Raw genomic sequence first — 20485 nt, 5'->3', positions numbered from 1 at the left:
TGATTTTAGGGGGGGGGGAGAAAGAAATGTCTATTTGTTGTTTTACTTAGTTATGGTTTCATTGGCTGACTCTTGTATGTGCCCTGACGGGAGGTTGAACCCGCAATCTTGGCGTTTTGGGACAACACTTTAACCAACTGGGCTACCTGGCCAGGGCCACAAGGATTTTAAATTAGAATGCTAGTGAAGGCTAAAATAACCCTGAGGCAGTTAACCAGCTCACTCCAATCTTCTGTGTCTGAACAACTCCCAGTGGGACTGGCCAGCATCATTTCCATTCACAGCTAAACCAGCCTCCATGTGGCAACAGAATGAATTCAGTCCTGCTACCCTTGGCTGCTGGCCTTGAAACTATGTAATGCTTGACAAGCTTTTAAAATCTGGGTGACTTTATACTGTTTCCATTTATTTGGCATAAAATGAACTGCATTAAAATTTTTTTACAACTTCAGTTTTCGTAAGAAACAACTGCACTATACTGAAAATCATTGTTGATATATTTTATACTTTTCCTAGTGGCACCCAGTGCTAGATATTTACATTTTATTTAATTGTTGAACAAGAAAATGTCAAACTGTCCTATAACCAAAAATATACATCTCTCTTAATAGCCTGTGACCTGTTGTTACAGCCGGACAACCTGGCCTGTAAACCCTGTAAGTATAGCTGTCCTTAAGTTAAAGTGTTGCCACCCCTGGTGGTGGCGGGCGTCCTCGGGGTGCTCACTCTGGGTGCTTCCTCCCCCCAGTCTGGAAGCCTCGGAACCTGAATATCACCCAGCAGGGTTTGGATATGCAGGTGTCCTTTGACCACGCACCACACACCTTTGGCTTCCGTTTCTTCTATCTTCATTACAAGCTCAAGCATGAGGGACCCTTCAAGAGAAAGACCTGTAAACAGGTGAGTCACAAGGTGGACATAAAGGAACACTACATGTATTTTATTTTATTTTATTTTATATTATTTTATTTTATTTTATTAGGTGAGTGGAAGGGAGATAGTGACAGACCCCTGTATGCACCCGAGCCGGGGTCCATCTAGCAACCCCTGTCTGGGGCCAATGCTCGAATTAGCCAAGCTGTCCTCAGTACCTGGGGCCAGTGCTAAAACCAGTCAAGCCACTTCTGTGAGAGGGGAAGAGGTACAGAGGGGGAGAGGGAGGAGAAGAGAAGCAGATGGTTGCTTTTCATGTGTGATCTGAGCAGAGATTGAACCTGAAACATCTGCACGCCAGGCCGACACTCTATCCACTGAGCCTAGTGACCAGGGCCAGAACACTACATGTTTTAAAGTAACCACTCAGGCCCAGGAATTGGATGGTTCAACATGAGCATTAGGTATTGCTGACTCAGCAGTCAGTAGATATTCCAGAATATTATCACTGGTATGCCTCAGGCCATCCTGGGGTCACTCCTCACTCCCCAATTATCTACACCTCAGCTACCCAGGTGGTAATGTAGGCTGGTAAAATTTTTACCAAGTAACCAAAATAATTACGTATTTCTAGTTCTTCTATATTTCAGACACTAATCAGATGCTCACTGTGTGGCAGTCGCCAAGCTTTTTGCTCATTGAATCCTTACAACCTTATGAAACAGGCCGCTGTCACTCCCACTTTACAGATGGGAACTTGAGACTCAGGGAGGTCATCTGACTTGTTCAAGGTCACAGAGCTAGGAAATGGAAGAAAAGAACTCCAGGTAGGAGCCACTTCACTAGCATTTCAGTGGCTACTGACTTTACACATAGGCCAAGGTTAAGTAGAAACTCAGTAACCCCGTTCTGAAACTGGAGGCTGTCAAGAGGGAGTGGGAAATGTTTAATGGAAGTTCACAGGACTGTTAGATCACCCCCTGGAGCATCAGAAAGGTTTTCAGTGGTGGTGGAAGACGCCAGCGTCTTGTTGGGCATGCTCCTGTGTGTGTTGAGTTTTGCTTTCTTGCTAGATCTCACTGTTCATTGACCTTCTTTGACCTTATTTATGCTCAAGTTAAAATTGTATCAAATAAACACAAACAGAGACAAGTAATTTCTTTTCCCACCCTTTTATTAAGTAAAGGTTATTCTAACCACATAGTTTCCTTGTTTTCAAATCAAATATTCCTGCTGAGAGCTCCACCATCTAGGTATACAATGACAGCAGTCCCAGGCTCTCCTGGGCCTTTTATCAAAATGAGGTTTAGAGAAGGTGGCAGATAAATATAGTTGCTTTTTTAATCTGATTGATGTGTTCTGAAAACATGTTTGAGACTGGTGGCAAATCTTTAATTCTGGAGGAAGAGAGAAGTCCTGATGACCTTTATCCAAGAAGCAAGTTTTTAAAGTATTATTTCTTTGCAGGAGCAAAATACAGAAACAACCAGCTGCCTCCTTCAAAATGTATCTCCAGGGGATTATATAATTGAGGTATGTATAACTCAAGAAAGCCCTATTATTAATTCTACAGAATGAGTCTAGTTCATTTAGAATTATGTTTACAACACTAAAATATCAAGCCATTGAAGGTGTGCACAGTTATATTTTTACATGGTCCTTAACATGCTTTTAAAAAAGATTATATGAAATTGATCTTTGATTTTTTTCATTAAATATTTCAAATAAGTATTTTTATTTAACCACAAAGTCCACATAACCATGATTTTAAATTTCTATTTGGTATTCCTTCTCCTTTACAAAGGTATATTTATAAAACTTTACCTTAAAACATCTTGTTTTAGTAATAAAACAGCAAAGCAAAAGTTATGCCCAATACATGCACCTCTACTTCTCTAGGTTTCTGCTGACATTCTTCTGTATAAATTTACATGAATTCTAAGCTCCACATAAAAAAAAAAGCATGTAAATGATATATTTTTTCTTTTCTTTTTGTAGATTTCTTTTCCAGTATCAAAAATTCTGCAAAACAGGAGTAAAAGAAAAATAGAAAAAGAAATTAAAATTTTGTCCATAGCCTTCCTATTCAAAGACAACCAACATGTCTTAGCATTTGGGTAGAAATACCTTGTTCTTGCATTACTCTGTAGCAATATGTGCTTTTGAACAGATACACCCTCTTAAAGCATTAATGGAGGCCCAGTAAGATCAGTGGTAAGATGCCATTTCCATTGAAAGTTGTTACAATGAGGAACTCACTAGCTAATTTCTTCAATGAATAAACAACCCTTAGCTTTTGAGTTGGTAGAGCAGAGATGTATCTGACCAATATGTCTGGTTTTGGCTTGTAAATGATTACAGGCAACCACTCTCCTTTCTCTCACTGCATTCTCCTTCCTCCTAACCCACACTGCCCCCAGATGACAAAAGAATGAAAGCTTTTGAGATGCTATTATTTAAAAAAATAATATAGCATCCTCTGTTTTGCAGTTGGTGGATGACACTAATATGACCAGAAAAGTGGTGCATTATGCCTTAAAGCCAGGTAAGAATTTTTTTTTGTTTGAAATGTTGTCCCTGGACTGGAGTAGACTGGGTACCTGTACCTACCTGATGTTTCACAAAAACAAAACACAGCAAAACTAGAGCTCCTCTTTCTTAAAGGATGTTCCATCAAATCTGACTTTCCTCCACATAATGTGGATGCCTGGCAGATCAAAGCCAGTTGTGGGTATATTTCACTGGAACTAAATAAAGAGCTCGTTGTCCTCAGAAGAAAAGTGTTGGTGGGAGGGAGAGATTTCCTTAGGCAAAATTCTCACTCGAAGGTACTTACAGTTAGTAGACTAACTGTTGAATTGTTTCTTCAAAATGAATCCTTTTTAAATTACCAAACCAGTACTAGAGAAAGGTGGTGGTCAAGGGGTCCTAGAACCTCTTATGTGGCTTATGCTGAAAAAGAAAAAAATATTTCTCTTTGAAGCTATCATGCTGCTTAAGTTTAAAAGGCTTCCCTTTGAAATTTCCCAGTGCATTCCCCGTGGGCTGGGCCCATCAGAGCTGTGGCCATCACGGTGCCACTGGTCGTCATATCGGCATTTGCAACCCTCTTCACTGTGATGTGCCGCAAGAAGCAACACGGTATGTGTGACCCCCCAGAGGGGCAGAACACAAGTGCTTGGGCCCTCCAGCTGGGCATCGGGGAGGCCACACAGCTCCTGTAGTCAGTTTCCTGGCTACTATACTTCCTAGAGTGAAAATGCTCGACTTTTAACCTCAGGAGCCACTATAAGGATAGGCATGCTTCTGTTCTCAAACTTGGGACAGTAAATTCAAAAGCATCAAAGTATGAGTAAGGTTAAAGGTAGGGCTTGATCATTTATAAAAGTCAGGTGTCAGGAGGGAACCTTCCAGGGAGTTGGAACTGTTCTGTATCGTTATTTGAGCGGCAGTTTACATAGGTTAGGTGTATACTTTGGATAAAATCTGAGATGTGTTCTTAAGATTTATGTATTTTACCTTTGTAAGTTATACCTCAGTAAAAGTGTTTTTAAAAAGTTGTGCTCTACCTGCACCAAGTGGTCCAGTAGGTGCACTTGGTTGCAAGACTTAGTTCTGGGTGCTCTCTGTTGACTAGGGTGGTCCCTAAAGTCCTCTTGGCTTGCTTAAAGTCACATTTATGTGAAGAACAAATTTTGGCCATTTGTTGCTCCAGTGGATAAGTCAGCAACCCCTTCCCAGTGGTGACCAAAGGGGCTGGTGGAGTTGGGGAATTGGGAGTACTCTAGGTGGACATGTCACCTTTCGTGAAAATCACATCAGGTCCCTAGTTTTAGGGAACAGGACAAAGCATTGCTCATAGCTATCAATCCTATCTTCTTTTCCAATTCAGAAAATATATATTCACATTTAGATGAAGAGAGTTCTGAGTCCTCTACCTACACCACAACACTCCCCAGAGAGAGGCTCCGGCCACGGCCAAAGGTCTTCCTCTGCTATTCCAGTAAAGATGGCCAGAATCACATGAACGTTGTCCAGTGTTTCGCCTACTTTCTCCAGGACTTCTGTGGTTGTGAGGTAAGGATTCTAAAATATCTTACCTTTGCTGGGCACATGCTCTGCACCCTCTCCTGGACACCTTGTCTTTGCTTCCAGGCCTCCTTTGGTGGTACCTGCCCTCCTGGCTTCCATACTGGGGTCAGCCTTGTATTCTCCTTTCAGTCTCTCCCACCCATCACCAGCACTAAATGTTTTCTGAGACTCAGTTCTAATCCTGTCACATTCCTGCTCAGAAGCCTCGAGTGGTACCCACTTGGCCAGAAGTTGCATGGGGGTGGTGAGAAGGGCTGTGCCCTGGGAGCATCAAGTGGGGTGGGGAGAGGTGGGCGCTTGACACATCCTGGTGAGCATCAGAGGGTCAAAGAGAATGGCAGATAGAGTATCAGGTTGGATCATTCTTTGGGGGAGCTTCACCAAAAAGGGAAAATAATGCATCGAGTGCTCAAATGGTCTGCTCTGGTTTCTTTCCTACTCTTTTGAATTAAGCTATTCATATGAAGCTTTTCTATTATGTTATAGTGTTAATTTTAAAGTGAAGTCTGAAGCTGTCATGGAGGGCACATTATTTCTTACAAATGCAAGAATTGTACAATCATGGTGTAGCTGGGTTATTTGTGCCTGCTGGTGGGTTTCTCAGAATCTTTCCTTGTGGTGAGGCTGCCCCCTAGTGTCAAAAAATATACTCACTAGGCTGGCCAGTTTCCCAATGCAGGAAGGTGGAGAGGTGGGCAGATGAACGTGTGCTGTAAAACAGTGGCAAACTTTGAACAGTGGCCCACACTCTTCAGATACAGACAACCCTAATTATGTGTGTAATACTGTAGAAAAAGGTGACCGGAAAATGGCCTGTCACTTCAACCAGGAGAAATGAGGAACCATAGTTAATATTTGGTGTATTTCTTTTTAGTCTTTTTCTGCATAGATGAACTCATACATACAGTTTTGCATTTTGGGTGGCTTGAAACTCTTTTTTTTTGTTGTTTCTTTAATAACCTTTTACACAATTAGCAGTTTTATGTAAGATTCAATTTACTATTATTATTATTATTGTTGTTGTTATTATTTTAGTGAGAGAAAGGGAGGCAGAGACAGACTCCTGCATACACTCCAACTGGGATTCACCCAGCAAGCCCACCAGGGGGCGATGCTCTCCCCATCTGGAGCCCTTGCTTTGTTGCAATGGGAGCCATTTCTTAGCACCTGAGGCAGAGGCCATGCAACCATCCTCAGCACCCCAGGCCAACTTGTCCTAATTGAGCCATGGCTGCAGGAGGGGAGGAGAAGAGAGAGAGAGAGGTGTGAGAGGGGGAGGGATGGAGAAGCAGATGGGCACTTCTCCTGTGTGCCCTGACTGCGAATTGAACCTTGGACTTCCACATGCCAGGCCAATGCTCTACCACTAAGCCAACTGGCCACCGGTGTAGGCTTCAATTTTAAATAGCCATGTGATCTATATGTTATTTCAAATTGTTAAGCATCTCAGTTAGTTCAATTTTACCTAATTTCTGATGATTTTCCAAAGATAGATACCTGGAAATGGAATTGCTGAATGAAAGATAGGAACATTTTTTAAATGCTTGGTATATAATCCCAGTTACTGTTTACAATTTAGAACGTTTGGGAGAATTAGGGCAACTGTAAGACAATTAAGGGTTATTTTCAGCAAGTGGATAGATGTTGGGGATTTCTTCCTTTTGGTAACACCTTAGAGCAGCAGAAGACAAAGTCATTTCAGATACCTGTCCTCCTTAACAGACTGGCTGCCGTGTTAAGGCACAGCCATTGGGAATTAGTTTCTGAACTACAGAAGAGAAGAGAAAGATAACAATTGTCAAGAGGTGATTTCAGCAGAATCAGATGAAAATGGTCTGAGAAGGTAAAGCCCTCTCAGGGGGCCTGTTTTTCTCCCCTCAGCACTGAGCTCCCTATCAGACTCCCCTTGATATGGATGTAGGCTGCTGTGAAGTCATGGTGGAAGGTGCTGGTCACTCTTGAGTGAGCTAACCAGAATGGGCATATTACTGCAGCTCGCCACTCTCCTCTCCAGCCACTGACTAATCTGTAAACAGCACGGCTTTGAGAGTGGGTGGAGACGTTCTCTTTGTCAGTCACACTCTCTGGACATGAGTCATTCAGCATTGTGGGCAACTCTGGGATCCAAACCTGAGTCCCATTTCTCAAGCCGTTTTGGGGTCCCTTACGTCCTCCCACCATCGCCTTCCAGCTTTCTCTCTGGGCCCTGCTCCCTCTGCCAATGCAGCCTCACTTAACCAGATAGACCAACCCCAGTGCCTTGGTTTTTCATGCTGTGCACCACACTCTAAATCCCTTGAGGAGTCATATATCCCTCACGTGTGATATATGACTTAGGCAGGTTGCTAGAAGCTCTGTGCTTCTGTCTTTTCACTTGTATGAGAGGAATGGTAATGATCCCACATCATGCTAAAATGAGGGCGTGATACAGAGGGTCTGGTATGTGACCACTCTCCATGGAATGTTACCTCAGAGCCAGGTACCTTGGAGCTGCACACAGCAGTGATGATAATGATTGAGGGAGATGGCACTCTGGGCTGTATGAGTGTGGGTCCTCTTCTTTTTCCAGGTGGCTCTGGACCTGTGGGAAGACTTCAGCCTCTGCAGAGAAGGGCAGAGAGAATGGGTCATCCAGAAGATCCATGAGTCCCAGTTCATCATTGTGGTCTGTTCCAAAGGCATGAAGTATTTTGTGGACAAGAAGAACTACAAACACAAAGGAGGCCGAGGCTCAGGGAAAGGGGAGCTCTTTCTGGTGGCCGTGTCGGCCATCGCCGAAAAGCTCCGCCAGGCCAAGCAGAGCTCGTCGGCGTCGCTCAGCAAGTTCATTGCTGTCTACTTTGACTACTCCTGCGAGGGGGACGTTCCCGGTGTCCTGGACCTGAGCACCAAGTACAAGCTCATGGACAACCTGCCCCAGCTCTGCTCCCACCTGCACTCGCAAGACCACAGCCGCCCAGGGCCGCCGCCCCCCGGACACGGCAGCCGGAGGAACTACTTCCGGAGCAAGTCGGGGCGCTCCCTGTACGTCGCCATTTGCAACATGCACCAATTTATCGACGAGGAGCCGGACTGGTTTGAGAGGCAGTTCGTCCCCTTCTGCCCTCCTCCACCCCGCCGGGAGCCAGTCCTGGAGAAGTTTGACTCCGGCTTGGTTCTCAATGACGTCCTGGGCAAGCCAGGGCCTGAGAGTGACTTCTGCCTCAAGGCCGAGGCCGAAGGACCGCCGGCCGGCTTGCCCTCGGAGGGAGCACCGCTCAGCCCTGACGAGGACGCGGAGTCTGGGCCCAGGGCCGCTGCCCTGCAGCCCCTGCGGCATGCGGTGAAAGCTGGCAGCACCTCGGGCATGCCGCGGGACTCGGGCATCTACGACTCCTCCGTGCCCTCCTCCGAGCTGTCTCTGCCCCTGATGGACGCGCTCTCGGCAGACCAGACAGAAACGGCCTCGCTGAGCGGCAGCGTGTCATCCTCCTCAGGCCTGGGTAAGGCGCTGGGGAGCCCAGAGTGCCGGTCGGTCGGTTCCCATGCGGGCCACGGCGTTTGTTTGTAATTCTGAAACCCTTGGAAGTGTTTTACTAATTTGGGTGCAAACTTACTTGACAGTGCAAGTGCACTGATAGTCTCCATTTATCCCAGGTAACAGGAATGTGCCCATGTGTGAGCTGATTCTAAATTAGGGTCCCCTGTTATATGATGTACAGTACGCACATTATATCACCTTCCTAAACTCCAAAAACATTTGAGTACCAAAACACTGAGCCCCAGCAGTGTTAGTTGCTGGTCTGTGGACCTGGGTCTTTGTTGGGACTTGCAATGTTCACTATCCCCGAGTCTCCCAATGTCTTTAAAGGCACTCCTGTTGAATCCAGGGGTCAGAGATGCAGTATTCTGTCCATCACAGTTCAGCGCAGGCTCCAGGCTGAGCTCTGTAGGAGGCCCCACTTCCCCAGGGAGCCCCTGCAGGAAGCCCTGTGCCTGTCAGGCTGCTGTTGATTGTGCCTGTGACTAGTTGGAGTCATGCAGGCAAACCCGTGATCCTCAGCAACGGGAACTAGGACCTCTTAGCGTGATGAGAGCGCTCCCTCTTTAGCTGGTTGGTATGCCTGCCTCAGTTGGGTAAAGCCTGTAGTCCAAACCCAGATTCCACCCCATTCTGGCCTGAGTGCCTAGCCAGTGAGGTGCAATGACGTGTGGCTCTGCCCTCTCTTCTTTCCTTAGGTGAGGAGGATCCTCCTGCCCTTCCATCCACGCTCCTCACCTCTGGGGTGTATAAAGCAGAACCTGGTTGCTGCAGCTACACTGGTGAACTCCACGCGGTCGCCCCTTTGTAACGAAATGGAAGAGTCTAAGCATTGCCACTTTAGCTGCTGCCTCTCTCTGGTTCCCCAGCTCATCTCTCTGGTTGTGTAGCCCACTTGCAGCTGAGATCTCCTACAAAGATGTTTGGAGTGAAATTCGTGCCAGTTCTTGTTCTCCTTAGCCCCTACCCTCTAAAATATCTTGTTAAAGATGCCAATTTTCTAAAACCATATGGAGCTCTGAAAGGCATGTCCATAAGATCTGACAGCAGCTTGCCATGTTAGGTCAGCCCTTGGATTAGAGCCAGTACTGGGGGGTAGGGAGGCAAACATGTAAAGAGAAACAGGAAAACACCTGCACTGATCGTTCAGACTTAATTTAACTCTGCATACTTTGCCTATTCACCGTTGTTGGCTACTTTGATTTGAAATGCTTTGTAGAAAAAGCACTTTTAATGCTGTTACAACCACAGAAATCAAGTGTCAGTCTATCTGGAATCCATGTCATTACAGATGATATTTCTGTCCTTTTTTGGTGGGGAACTTACGATGCCATGGGTATTAAAAAAGGTCAAGAAGGTGACTATATATAATCACCTGTCATAAAACTAGTCTTCGTGTATTAGTAGGTGGCATGGCCGGCTGAGGTGAGGGCAGCAGGGCCAGGATGACCACCTAAACTATTCTTTCAGAGGTGGGTTGGTCAGCAGACACCAGAGCTCAACACCCAGGACCACCTCTTGGTCTGAATAGACATCATGCACAGGCCAGAACTGCCTGCCAAACTTTCCTGGGCTACATTTACTGTGCCATATCTCAGATGCTGGTGCCTGGAATTTTATTTTTAAGAGACTGGTACACAACTGGACTGTAGTACTGGAAGTTGCAGTTCATGTGTCATTTGGCCTCTGGTCTAAAGTTCTGTCTAGAATCCACTGTAATATGGCAGTGTGTGGAGGTGGTGGCCAGTTAATCTACTGAACTGATTTTGACTAATGACAAACCTCTTTTTAAGAAGGTGAAAAGGAGGGAAATGTCCCAAAGATGAATGTGCTCTTCAAATACTGTCTAAAGAAGACATGGGACCTGAAATCATGAAATTCTTGAATCTTCATGTATCCCTCCTCACAGCCCAGTCTGTGCGTCACCTTTCACTCTGTGTTTCTGTTGTACTTACCCAATGAAAGATTTGTCTCTTGTGCTCCATCCTACCAAAAACAGTTATTTAGAGTTTGGTAGAAAATAATTTCTTTAAAAAGAAAAAGTAAATGTTCCGTTTTTATGAATGACTTCTTTACAGAATGTGCTTCCAAGGGAAAAGAGTTGTTCCCTTCTCTCCCCTGTGCCCTTTTGGGGGTGTGAGCATCCTTTGACACCTTTTTCATAGGTGTCATTGGATTTGGCATCCTGTTTTCTCAGCACTCACACCAGAGACCATGGTTTTGACTCCAGCAAACAGGACCAGTATTAAATGGGATGCTGAGAAACATCCCAAGGAGGGCTGGGAGGTAGGATGGGGCAGGACGTCTCTTTCCAAGCTTATGCTTGGCAGGTGGGGAAGGAAAGGTTTATAATTCTCCTGGAGAGAAGAGGTTTGTGTGTATTTTTGATGCAAATGCCATATTCTGTGCTCTGTAATGGCAGCTGGCAGCTTCTTGGGAGAAGAACGTGATCGTCTGTTCTCTAGCATCAAGTTTCCTGCAGCTGCTGTGAGAGAGAGACAAGTGAGCAGCAGAACTGCCTCCCCCATAAAACCAGGCATCTTGTTGGAGAAGAGACATTCCATGTTGTCACTGTGGAACACAGGACAAGCACAGAGCTCCTGTCCACATGTGACTGTCCTGCCATTCCATCCTCGGCATGCGTTCTGGGAAAGAGATTGCTCTGTTTAAACTTGCCAACATAAGAAAATTCACTTTGGAACATTATGAGATTTCTTATTGAGGCCAAATGGTGCTTGCCCTAAAGGAGCCATTAAGAGCTACTTTTAGGGTAGTCAGTTCGGCATGTAGAATGAGGCATCTCTGAGAAAGTGGTCCCAGTGACAGCATAGAGGACTGGGATGGGGGAGCATCAGCCGGGCTTTATAAGCATAGAATGAAAGCCTGCTGAACTCACTTATGAAAATAGAAAGGAAAAGGTGCTAGTCCTAACATCAGGTAATGCTTTAGTTTGGATTTAGGATCTGGGCACTTATTGAAATACTAATGTTTGTGATGTTCAACAAAATCAAGCTGTTGTACCATGTAATGAAACCAGTGTGAATGCCTAACTCATAGTAAGTTGAGAAGCTCAACTTCCTGGTTTTGCCTTACTGGTTTCACTTTTTCTTCACCCTCCGCATCTCATGCTGGGAATGGGAATAATGCCTTGTAGATGAAGGCAAAACATCTGTTTTAAGCAAAGCTCCATTTTTTGACTCATACATTGTTGTAGACAGTGGAAATGATAAACCAGAATTCAGATACAGGTCCTCTAAGTCACAGGCTTTTAGACAATGGGGAAAGAAGTATAGAGATGATCTCAATGAGTCCTTGATCTTGAGAGTCATGGCTTGTGTAGCTAAGTTAGATAATGTTCTCTGGACAGGAGAACATGTGTAAGGCAAAGGTTCCAGGTAGCCAAGAAGCCTACAGTTAGTTGAAGGTGGGAAGCTGCTTGTTTATATTAACTCACCAATGCCCTACAGAAAGGACTTAGCATCTAACACAGCTTTGCCAGGAGAGTGATCAGGGAGGTGAAAGCCTAGGTCAAGGAATGGTCTTTTCTGAGAGGTCAACTTACAGGCAACATGGACTGCCTGGATGGGCCCAGCCCAGGCACACAGTGTCCAGAAGGCCCAGTCCTAAGCCTTTGAGCCACACTGATCTCTAGAAAGAATCAGAGGTATTCAGGTCCAGGTCCAGGTGGGTGACCCAGCCAAGTAATAATATTTTGAGACAAAAATGAGATACCGTAGGTCCATAAAGTCATGTGAGTTTTTGGTTGACATTAGCAATAGCTGGAGATAGTCCTAAATCAGAAGTTCAAAAAATGTGTTTAGCAACAGTGACATCATTGGAATCAATGTGTAGTGATTTAAATTCATGTATGTTTGTCAAAGGTTAGTCTTACTACTTCATAGCCACAAATATGGTTTTTTTTTTTAATTAATCAATTTCTAGCCTCAGGTTCTCTGACATAAGCTGAAATAAACAGGAAAACCATTCCTGTAAAAATGGGGGTTTAGCCCTGGCTGGTTGGTTCAGCCAGTAGAGTCAGGCGGCATGTGGATGTCCCAGATTCAATTCCCCGGTCAAGGCACACAGGAGAAGCGACCATCTGCTTCTCCACCCTTCCCCCTCTCCCTTCTCTCTATCTTTTTCCCCCTTGCAGCCTTGGCTTGGTTGGAACAAGTTGACCCCGGGCACTGAGATGGCTCCATGGCCTTGCATTAGGCACTAGAATAGCTCAGTTGCCAAGCAACAGAGCAACAGCCTCAGATGGGCAGAGAATCGCCCCATAGGGGGCTTGCTGGATGGATCCTAGTTGGGGTACATGTGGGAGTCTGTCTCTCTGCCTCCCTACTTCTCACTTAAGAAAAGAAATATATATATAAAAATAAAATGGTGGTTTATGTGATTTTTTTTCAGAGCCCTCTTCCCAGAGTTTAGCATCTATCTTAAAAAAAGAGAGAGAGAAAAAGCTATTTTCTTGGAGAAGAAATAACATACTCTCCTCTCCTGAAGAGACAGCCTGACCAGATGGTGGTGCAATGGATAGAGCATCGGACTGGGATGCCGAGGACCCAGGTTCAAGACCCCGAGGTTGCCAGCTTGAGCACGGGCTCATCTGGTTTGAGCAAAAGCTTACCAGCTTGGACCCAAGGTCACTGGCTCAAGTAAGGGGTTACTCGGTCTGCTGAAGGCCCGTGGTCAAGGCACATATGAGAAAGCAATCAATGAACAACTAAGGTGTCGCAATGTGCAACGAAAAACTAATGATTGATGCTTCCCATCTCTTCATTCCTGTCTGTCCCTGTTTATCTCTCTTTTTGACTCTCTCTTTGTTTCTGTAAAAAAAAAAAGAGAGAGAGAGAAAGAGAGAGACAAAACCCTGCAGTCCCCTGCTGCACTAAACACTAATTTGGCTCTCTTAGAGTTAGGAATTACTCTCCATGTCTTTATTGGAAAAAAGTAGGTAATGTCGATGTTAAGGTCACTAGACTTTACTACTTTATATTGGTGAAAACTGCTACTCTTATTTAACAGATGTTATGTCTTTAGGGGCGCCAATGTAGCAGGCCAGCTGTAATGATAAGTAAAATGTTATTATAAATGGCAGTGAGATATCTTCTCAGTTTTTGGGAGATCACAGTGCATTGTGGGGACTGTGGCAAATTGAAGTGCTCCGACCTACAGGGGCAGCTACTCCAGCCAATTGCGGTCACGCAGTGTTTTCAGATCTTCCATCTTGTGAGAGCAGCTGAGAATCTGGATTCTTATACAAAGAGTTATTTGTTTAGGAGTTGGGTTTTTTTTTGTTTTGTTTTGTTTTTGTTTTTGTATTTTTCTGAAGTTAGAAGCAGGGAGGCAGTCAGACTCCTGCATGCCACCAGGGGGCAATGCTCTGCCCATCTGGGGCGTTGCTGAGGCGGAGGCCATGGAGCCATCCTCAGTGCCTGGGCCAACTTTGCTCCAATGGAGCCTTGGCTGTGGGAGGGAAAGAGAGAGACAGAGAGAAAGGAGAGGGGAAAGAGTGGAGAAGCAGATGGGTGCTTCTCCTGTGTGCCCTGACTGGGAATCGAACCCGGGACTTCTACATGCCAGGCTAACGCTCTACCGCTGAGTCAACTGGCCAGGGCTAAAACATTTTTAAATGCATTCAGACCCAACAGAACACTTGGGTGGACCTGATTTGGCCCACTGTCTGCCAGTTTGTCACCCACCTCTACTTTGTAAGATTTGAAATGAACGGCATGCATGGTAGTTACAGGTATCTGGCACCTCCAGAAGTGTTCTTGCTAAATGTAATCAGTAACCTGATTGCTTCTTTCCCTCATTGCTTCCCCAAAGAAATTTGATAAATTGTGAATGTATTTGAAATGTTTTGATGGCTTCCTTTACATTTCATGGTGTCTTACGAGAAAGGCAGTCAGTTGTTAATTTCAAAGTCAGATTTATGTTCTCCCCATTTAAAAATAGGACATTTGGAACAATTTCACTTAAACTCTACAACCTTATTTATAATTTTAGCTCTTGGCTTAATCAGTTTTTTAGATGATGTGCAACTCTGAGCTTAGGCCAAGGCTTAAGGAAAAGCAGGCATTGTGGGGCGTAGGGCAAGGACTGAGTGTCCACTAGAGCCAGGTATTGTCTTCTGTTTTAAATGACCTGTGGATTGACTCTCTTTTGGAGGTGTGAAATAATATACAGAGAAAAGCTTTTCCTGATATTAAGATACCCGCTAGGAGTCCTCACTGGGGTATTGGGTCATTATTGCTATATCACCTCCTTTCCACATTCAGGGTGAAAATAAAAGGAAGTCTGACTGTAAGCCAATAGCTTTGATTTCAATTTCAGAGTTTTAGGGGTGGGAGAAAGTGTGATTATCTAGCACACTCCCCCTGGTGACAGGGCTGCACCTGAATTATTTTGGACATATGGCTGTGGATGAGATTCTGGATTTTCAGCAAAGGAGATTCTGTAACCTGTCCTGCTGATCAGATAGTTCTTTGTACGTCTTCCTTATAGAAATTCAACCGGCCTTCTTTTGTTTAGTGAGCAGTGGAAAAAGAACAGCTGGTCACCTTCTTTGTATTTGAAAACCACAGTGAAGTCATTCCCCTGGTGTTTTTCAGTGAGAAATAATCCCACCTACTTAAGCCATTCTTCATAGCTCTTATTTTCCAAGGGCTTAGTAATTTTCACTGCTGTTCTGTTTCTCAGCTTCACACTCAGTTTAGTCACCCAAATAGAATGTGGTGCCTTATTCACATTAGTGCCTTGTGAAGACCAACCTCAGGATGGGGATTACAGGGAAATTCTCATGTGCCCAGGCTCTCTTACTACTTAAGAATATAATGGCACTTTTAAAAAGTGATGTATCACCTATATTCATTTTGGGGATTGTTTGATTGCTACATTTTTTTCTTGGAAATAGTACTCTATCATATGTGGGTTTTTTCCCTTGTGGTCAAACACTTGGTGCTCATTCCTGATATGTTTAATGTAATTCCTGAGCCTCTTCAAAATACTCTTCAAGACCAGCTCTTAACCTTCTGAGTGGCAACTCTCCCTCCCTCTCAATTTTGGATTCTATTGTTACATTATATAAACATCACCTTTAATTCATGACTCACAAGATTATTAAATGGTACAGGCTTCACTTTGACCACTGCTGAGATAGACAGCAGTTGCTAAGGGCTAATTTGCAAAGAGGTAGAGTGAAGACCTCATGGAAATTTTGGCCAGTTGTCTTCTTTCCTGCTCTTTGGTTCCTCTCCGAAGTCAGCGGGACCACAGACTTCCCAAGGAGCTTTTCTGTGTTCTAAAAGGCTGCAGCCATGGCTCTGAACTGACCAAGCACTGTGCTCTTCACAACCAGCAGTCTGACAAAAGCAAACTATCATGACTGGTTTCTGTCATATAAAACTTGAGTTGGGAAGATTCAAAGAAGCAATCTTTTGTTGTACACGATGTAGACAAAGCTGACTTCATTAGACAAAAAAAATTACCATTAGATTATACTAATGTGTAACATGTTATTTTTTTAAAAGTTTTTTTTGTTTGTTTTTTTGTCTTGGAAAAAACAGTATGTGGACAGAGAAAAAACTGTTGTAAAAACTAAATGTGTTCGCTTAGAGTGTAGGTAACTCCTATTTTCACTGTTAGTTCTTTTCTTTCCTACTACAGAAGCTCCCTGTTAGTACATCCCAGGGAGAAAGCCTGTGGAACGCAGTGGTTTTTTCCATTGTCTTTGTTTCGTCTTTAAGTTTGTGCCTTGTGGGGTCTGGTAGAATAGTGAGCACTGACAGACTATAGCAGTGTGCTACAATTTTACATGGAAAACAATGTCTTTTTTGATTTGTACATAACTCTGAATAGGTGACAGTAGATCACAGCTGACAGTTGCAAAGTGTTGTTTTTGTACGTTTAGAATTTCTGCATCAAATAAAGTGTTTTGTTTTAAGAGTGTGGTGGTTCATTATTCTAGGGTTAGTTTTCCTGTTTCCTGACTACCTGGGTTTCCTGGCACAGTTTTCTGAGGGCTCTCCCTCTGAGAAGGAGAGAGATTATCCTGGGTGAGGAAGTGAGGGTGGCCAGTATATCTTGCACTTTAAGAGAAAAAAGCCTGCTGTCCTTGACCGTTTACGTCACTCTCTAATGGGCAGGTGCCTATTGCCTGGTGTGGCGTGTGGAGCAGGAACAGGAATACTTACATCAAGAAGAAACTTGACTCTCAGAACAAATAGACTTTCTTTGCGGAAATTTGAAAAGAGCCATTAAAATTTGGAAGACACTGATTTCATGTCATTAACAGAAAAAGTGGTGCCTGTTCATTCTGACAGATATTGTCTCACTTCCTTTGTGCTTTATGCTCTGAGTTATCTTTTTGGTACTGATAGACTTTAGGGTCAGTTCCCAGCTCTGCTACTATCATTGTGACCCTGTGACTGCATCTCCAGGCCTTAGTTTCCATCCATAGATTGGACTGGTGAAAGGCCCTACATCACAGGGTGGTGAACAGTGTGATGAATATAAAAAAACACTTACTGGCACATAGTACAGTTGACCCTTGAACATGATGGGTTTGAACTGTGCAGATCCCTGTGGATTTTTTTCAATAACTGTAGTTGGGTAAGATGCACACGATCCATCCATATCTCCGGGTTTCACATCTGCTGATCTAAGCAACCACAGATGCAGAGGGCCATTACCTGAAAAGGATATGGTAGAGGTTTAGGTCTTGGGAAGATAAGGTTTTAAAAACTGGGGGGTTTTCCTTGCTTACTTGTTCCTTCCCCCTCTCCCTCCGTCCCAACAGGAGTGGTAAACAGCTCTGAGTGAAACACTGTTGGTTCCAGAGAGGAGGAACTACTGTCAATTTCTGGCTTCATGTACCTTGGCAGAGCCTTCATTTTTCCTGTTTTTTTTTCATCCAGGATACTGCTTGTCGTTTGCTCATTGATTTCTTCTATCCCACGTTCTCTGCTGTTTCTCCTTATGTCTAAGAGCCAATGTATGAGTGCCCTCACTACTGTTATCTTCACAGCAACTCGAAGGTGGGTGATCTTACTGTCCCCATTTTATAGACGAAACAGGCTCAGAGATGCTGCCACTCCTCCTGATCTTACAGCTAGTTAGGGGCAGAGCTGGGATGTGAGTTGTGGCAAACCCTGCCTAGGTTGCTCACGTGTCCCTTGGAAAGGTCTAGCCATCCAGGTAGAGGTGGACTCAGTGTCTTTGTGTGGTCAAAGGCAGTAAATAGCTTTCCCAAAACGGTAGTGATGGCAGAGAGGAAGTGATGACAGACCATTTTTGAATGTCAGTGTGGCTATTTCCTGCTCTGAGTGTTCCACATTCTCATGTCTTTTGTCACCACATCCCAATGTGGCAGGTACTATTAGCAACCTTGTTCTTGAGATTCTAAGTCTTGGAAATCAGCTTTGCTCAGGGCACAAGAAATAGGCAGCACTGGGGATTCAGATGTCTGAAGCATCCTTATTCCTAACCAATAGGCTACACGGTCTCTCAGTATAGTTCATAGGGAAAAGAAGGAACCTTGAGTAGCAAGTTATGACGATGTTATACCCTTCTCAATCCAAATACTGAGAGTAAATCTGGTTCACAGGTTAAGCAAGTGGATCTAAAAGGACTCATCTGGAAGAATCTCACTAAGCAGATGCTGCAGTAAGTGAATTCCTTTAAGGTAAAGGTTGCAGCTAGTACTTTTTGTATTAGTGGGAGAAACAATCTTCTTTGGACAGCAAGAGAAGCTTTACTTTTACCATGGTATTAGAAAGCAGTCCATTTTCACAGCTGCTTATGGTTCTTAGGGTAGCCAGCATCTGTGGGGCCTCTCCACTGGGCTTACTTAGTTTTTTAGAAATGCAAACTTTAGAGGTAGCAAAGACCAGCACCCCATGCCAACTTTAATTAGAAAAACAATCTCATTTTGTTTAACTGAGTAAGAGACTATAGGCAGTAAGCTAAGCCGGTGGGAAAGGGAGGAGATACAAAATATATCTTTATCATCCTGGGTATAGTGGATCCTCAGTAAATGTCTGTTCTCCACCCCACCCCCATTATACCCTGTGCTCACTGGTCACAGAAACAAAAGCAGAACTGGTCCAAGAACAGGACAGGCAGAGGATGCAATGAAGGGAAAGAGGGACACAAACACGAAGCTAGGCCTTTTGTAATGAAACAAAATTCAGGTATATTCTTTGGTACTAAGGGAAAGTAATGCAAGATTAGTGAGTGGACTTGACTTCCTGGCCTCCTTCTGGAGAGGATATTGCAGCATCTATCACATCTATAGATAACCTTTTTACAACATTTATTTGAGAGTCTAAAGGGTGTATGGGGGATCAGTGATGGATAAGATGCACACATGATCCCTGTCCTCCTGACCACCATTTTCCATGTATGGGACTGTGGGTAAATCACGTCATTGTTCTGAACCTCTGTTTTTCTCATCTTCAAGATAGGACTAATACCCAACTGCACAGGATTATTGTGAGGATTGAATGTGATGGGGTCTATAAAGCACCTAAGGCCATGCTTGGCAAGTGCTAGCCACTTGGTAAATAGTGGCTATTAGTTATTCTGTGCAAGAGAAGGTCGTAGGCTTTCAGGGGTCCATATGGAGATGGGTGGGAGAGAGTTCCCTGCTCTTAGGATCTTTGGCCTTGGAACCATGTCTGGCAGATTTGGTGGTGGTCCAGGAAGGAAGGGATGAGCATTGGGGGTAGGGGAGGTCTTCTAGCAAAATTAATTAAGACTGTAACTCTGGGGTTAATAGTTGACTGTACATAGCCTGTGACAGTTGACCCTGAACTCTTGAGATCTTCTGATATTCCATTCATTAGCCTCTTTTCCTGGTTGCCGTCTGAGCCCAATAGAGACACATTTATCTGGACTTACTGCTTCAAGGCCCCTGTGCCAGACAAATGACCATGTTCTACTCAGGGTGTGAACAAAGGCATTTCTGTAACTGACTATCAGTATGGGGTCAGGGGAATTTTCCCATTTTTAGAAGTTGGAAGGGAGCAGGGATCCAGTAATGGTCCTTCAGGATGAGGTGCCTCTGCCTGGTCTTTTCCCCTCTTGCTGGTCATAAACCTGCCAGGGAGTGAGCAAGTGTCAGCTTCTAGACAAGGTGCAGAAGTTGCCATTGGGCTGAGCCAGGCCAGGCCATCATGGAGAACTTGCAGCAAAGAAAGGCTGGAGCATGCCTGGGGGCAGGAGCAAACCAGTCAGGTCCTGCCTCTGGTTCATGTACCTGAAGTCAGATAGATGTATTTAAATGTTCTGCACGTGTGGGTATGATTGTGCATTTTTATTGGTGAGATTATTTTACTGTCTTATTTTTAGCATTATGATTAAAGAGTGGCTTTGGTCTCGGGCATTCTCAACTTAGATCCCAGTCTGCCCCTTGCTGTATGCTGGTAGGCAGGTGACTTGACCTGGTTAGGACTTAGTTTTTCTATCTGGAATATGAGTCACAGCTCTATACCTAACAGGGCTGTTGGGAAGCTTGAATGTGAGGCCATGTGCAGTTCTGGGCACAGACCCTGGCACATGGTAAACCTCCGGCCAATAGGGATGTGGTTTCCTGGGGTAGGTTAAAGGGTGTGCAGTTATAAAGTGGTATCCTCCAAATGTCTCTGTCAGCCCTGGCCTGGGTGGCTGATGGCTACATAACAGAATGGGATTCCCAGTCTCTTGAAGGTCTCAGTTCTGCAAGGTAGTTGGCAGTGGCTTTCACAGGAGATGGCTACTTGATCAGATGTCTCTCCCATTTGAAACCAGCAATGACCTTGGCGGTGACCACCAAAATTCTGACCTGGCCTCGTGCAGACTTTTTCTCTCCATGTTCCTTTCTTCTCTATGGCCATACCAGATGTTTTTGAGATTCTGTACTTATTTATTCTTGCCCTGAGGCCATTGCATATGCAGTTTCTTCTGCCTGAAACACCCACTCTCTATCTTCATTCCTCCTTTGTAGTCAAACATTCC

At 44.4% G+C, this 20485-nt stretch overlaps 1 protein-coding gene across 4 annotated transcripts in view; it reads left to right on the top strand.

Annotated features, from left to right (window-relative positions):
• Window positions 1-16433, top strand: part of IL17RD (interleukin 17 receptor D) — a 71757-nt gene extending 55324 nt beyond the window's left edge. For 2 of the 4 annotated variants that reach the window (XM_066350475.1, XM_066350478.1), the window contains 8 exons: window positions 612-656; window positions 749-900; window positions 2341-2406; window positions 3364-3418; window positions 3904-4014; window positions 4766-4950; window positions 7535-8447; window positions 9184-16433. In XM_066350475.1, the coding sequence (XP_066206572.1) occupies window positions 612-656; window positions 749-900; window positions 2341-2406; window positions 3364-3418; window positions 3904-4014; window positions 4766-4950; window positions 7535-8447; window positions 9184-9296 (1640 nt within the window). In that variant the 3' untranslated portion in view covers window positions 9297-16433. The remainder of the gene's footprint in view (window positions 1-611; window positions 657-748; window positions 901-2340; window positions 2407-3363; window positions 3419-3903; window positions 4015-4765; window positions 4951-7534; window positions 8448-9183) is intronic. The other 2 variants (XM_066350476.1, XM_066350477.1) reach the window with 2 other exon arrangements.
• The last annotated feature ends 4052 nt before the right edge of the window (window positions 16434-20485 follow it).

This window comes from Saccopteryx leptura, chromosome 10 (assembly GCF_036850995.1).
Source record: "Saccopteryx leptura isolate mSacLep1 chromosome 10, mSacLep1_pri_phased_curated, whole genome shotgun sequence".
NCBI lineage: Eukaryota > Metazoa > Chordata > Mammalia > Chiroptera > Emballonuridae > Saccopteryx > Saccopteryx leptura.
Note: the sequence above shows the minus strand (reverse complement) of the source record. Positions and strands in the feature narration are given on the sequence as shown.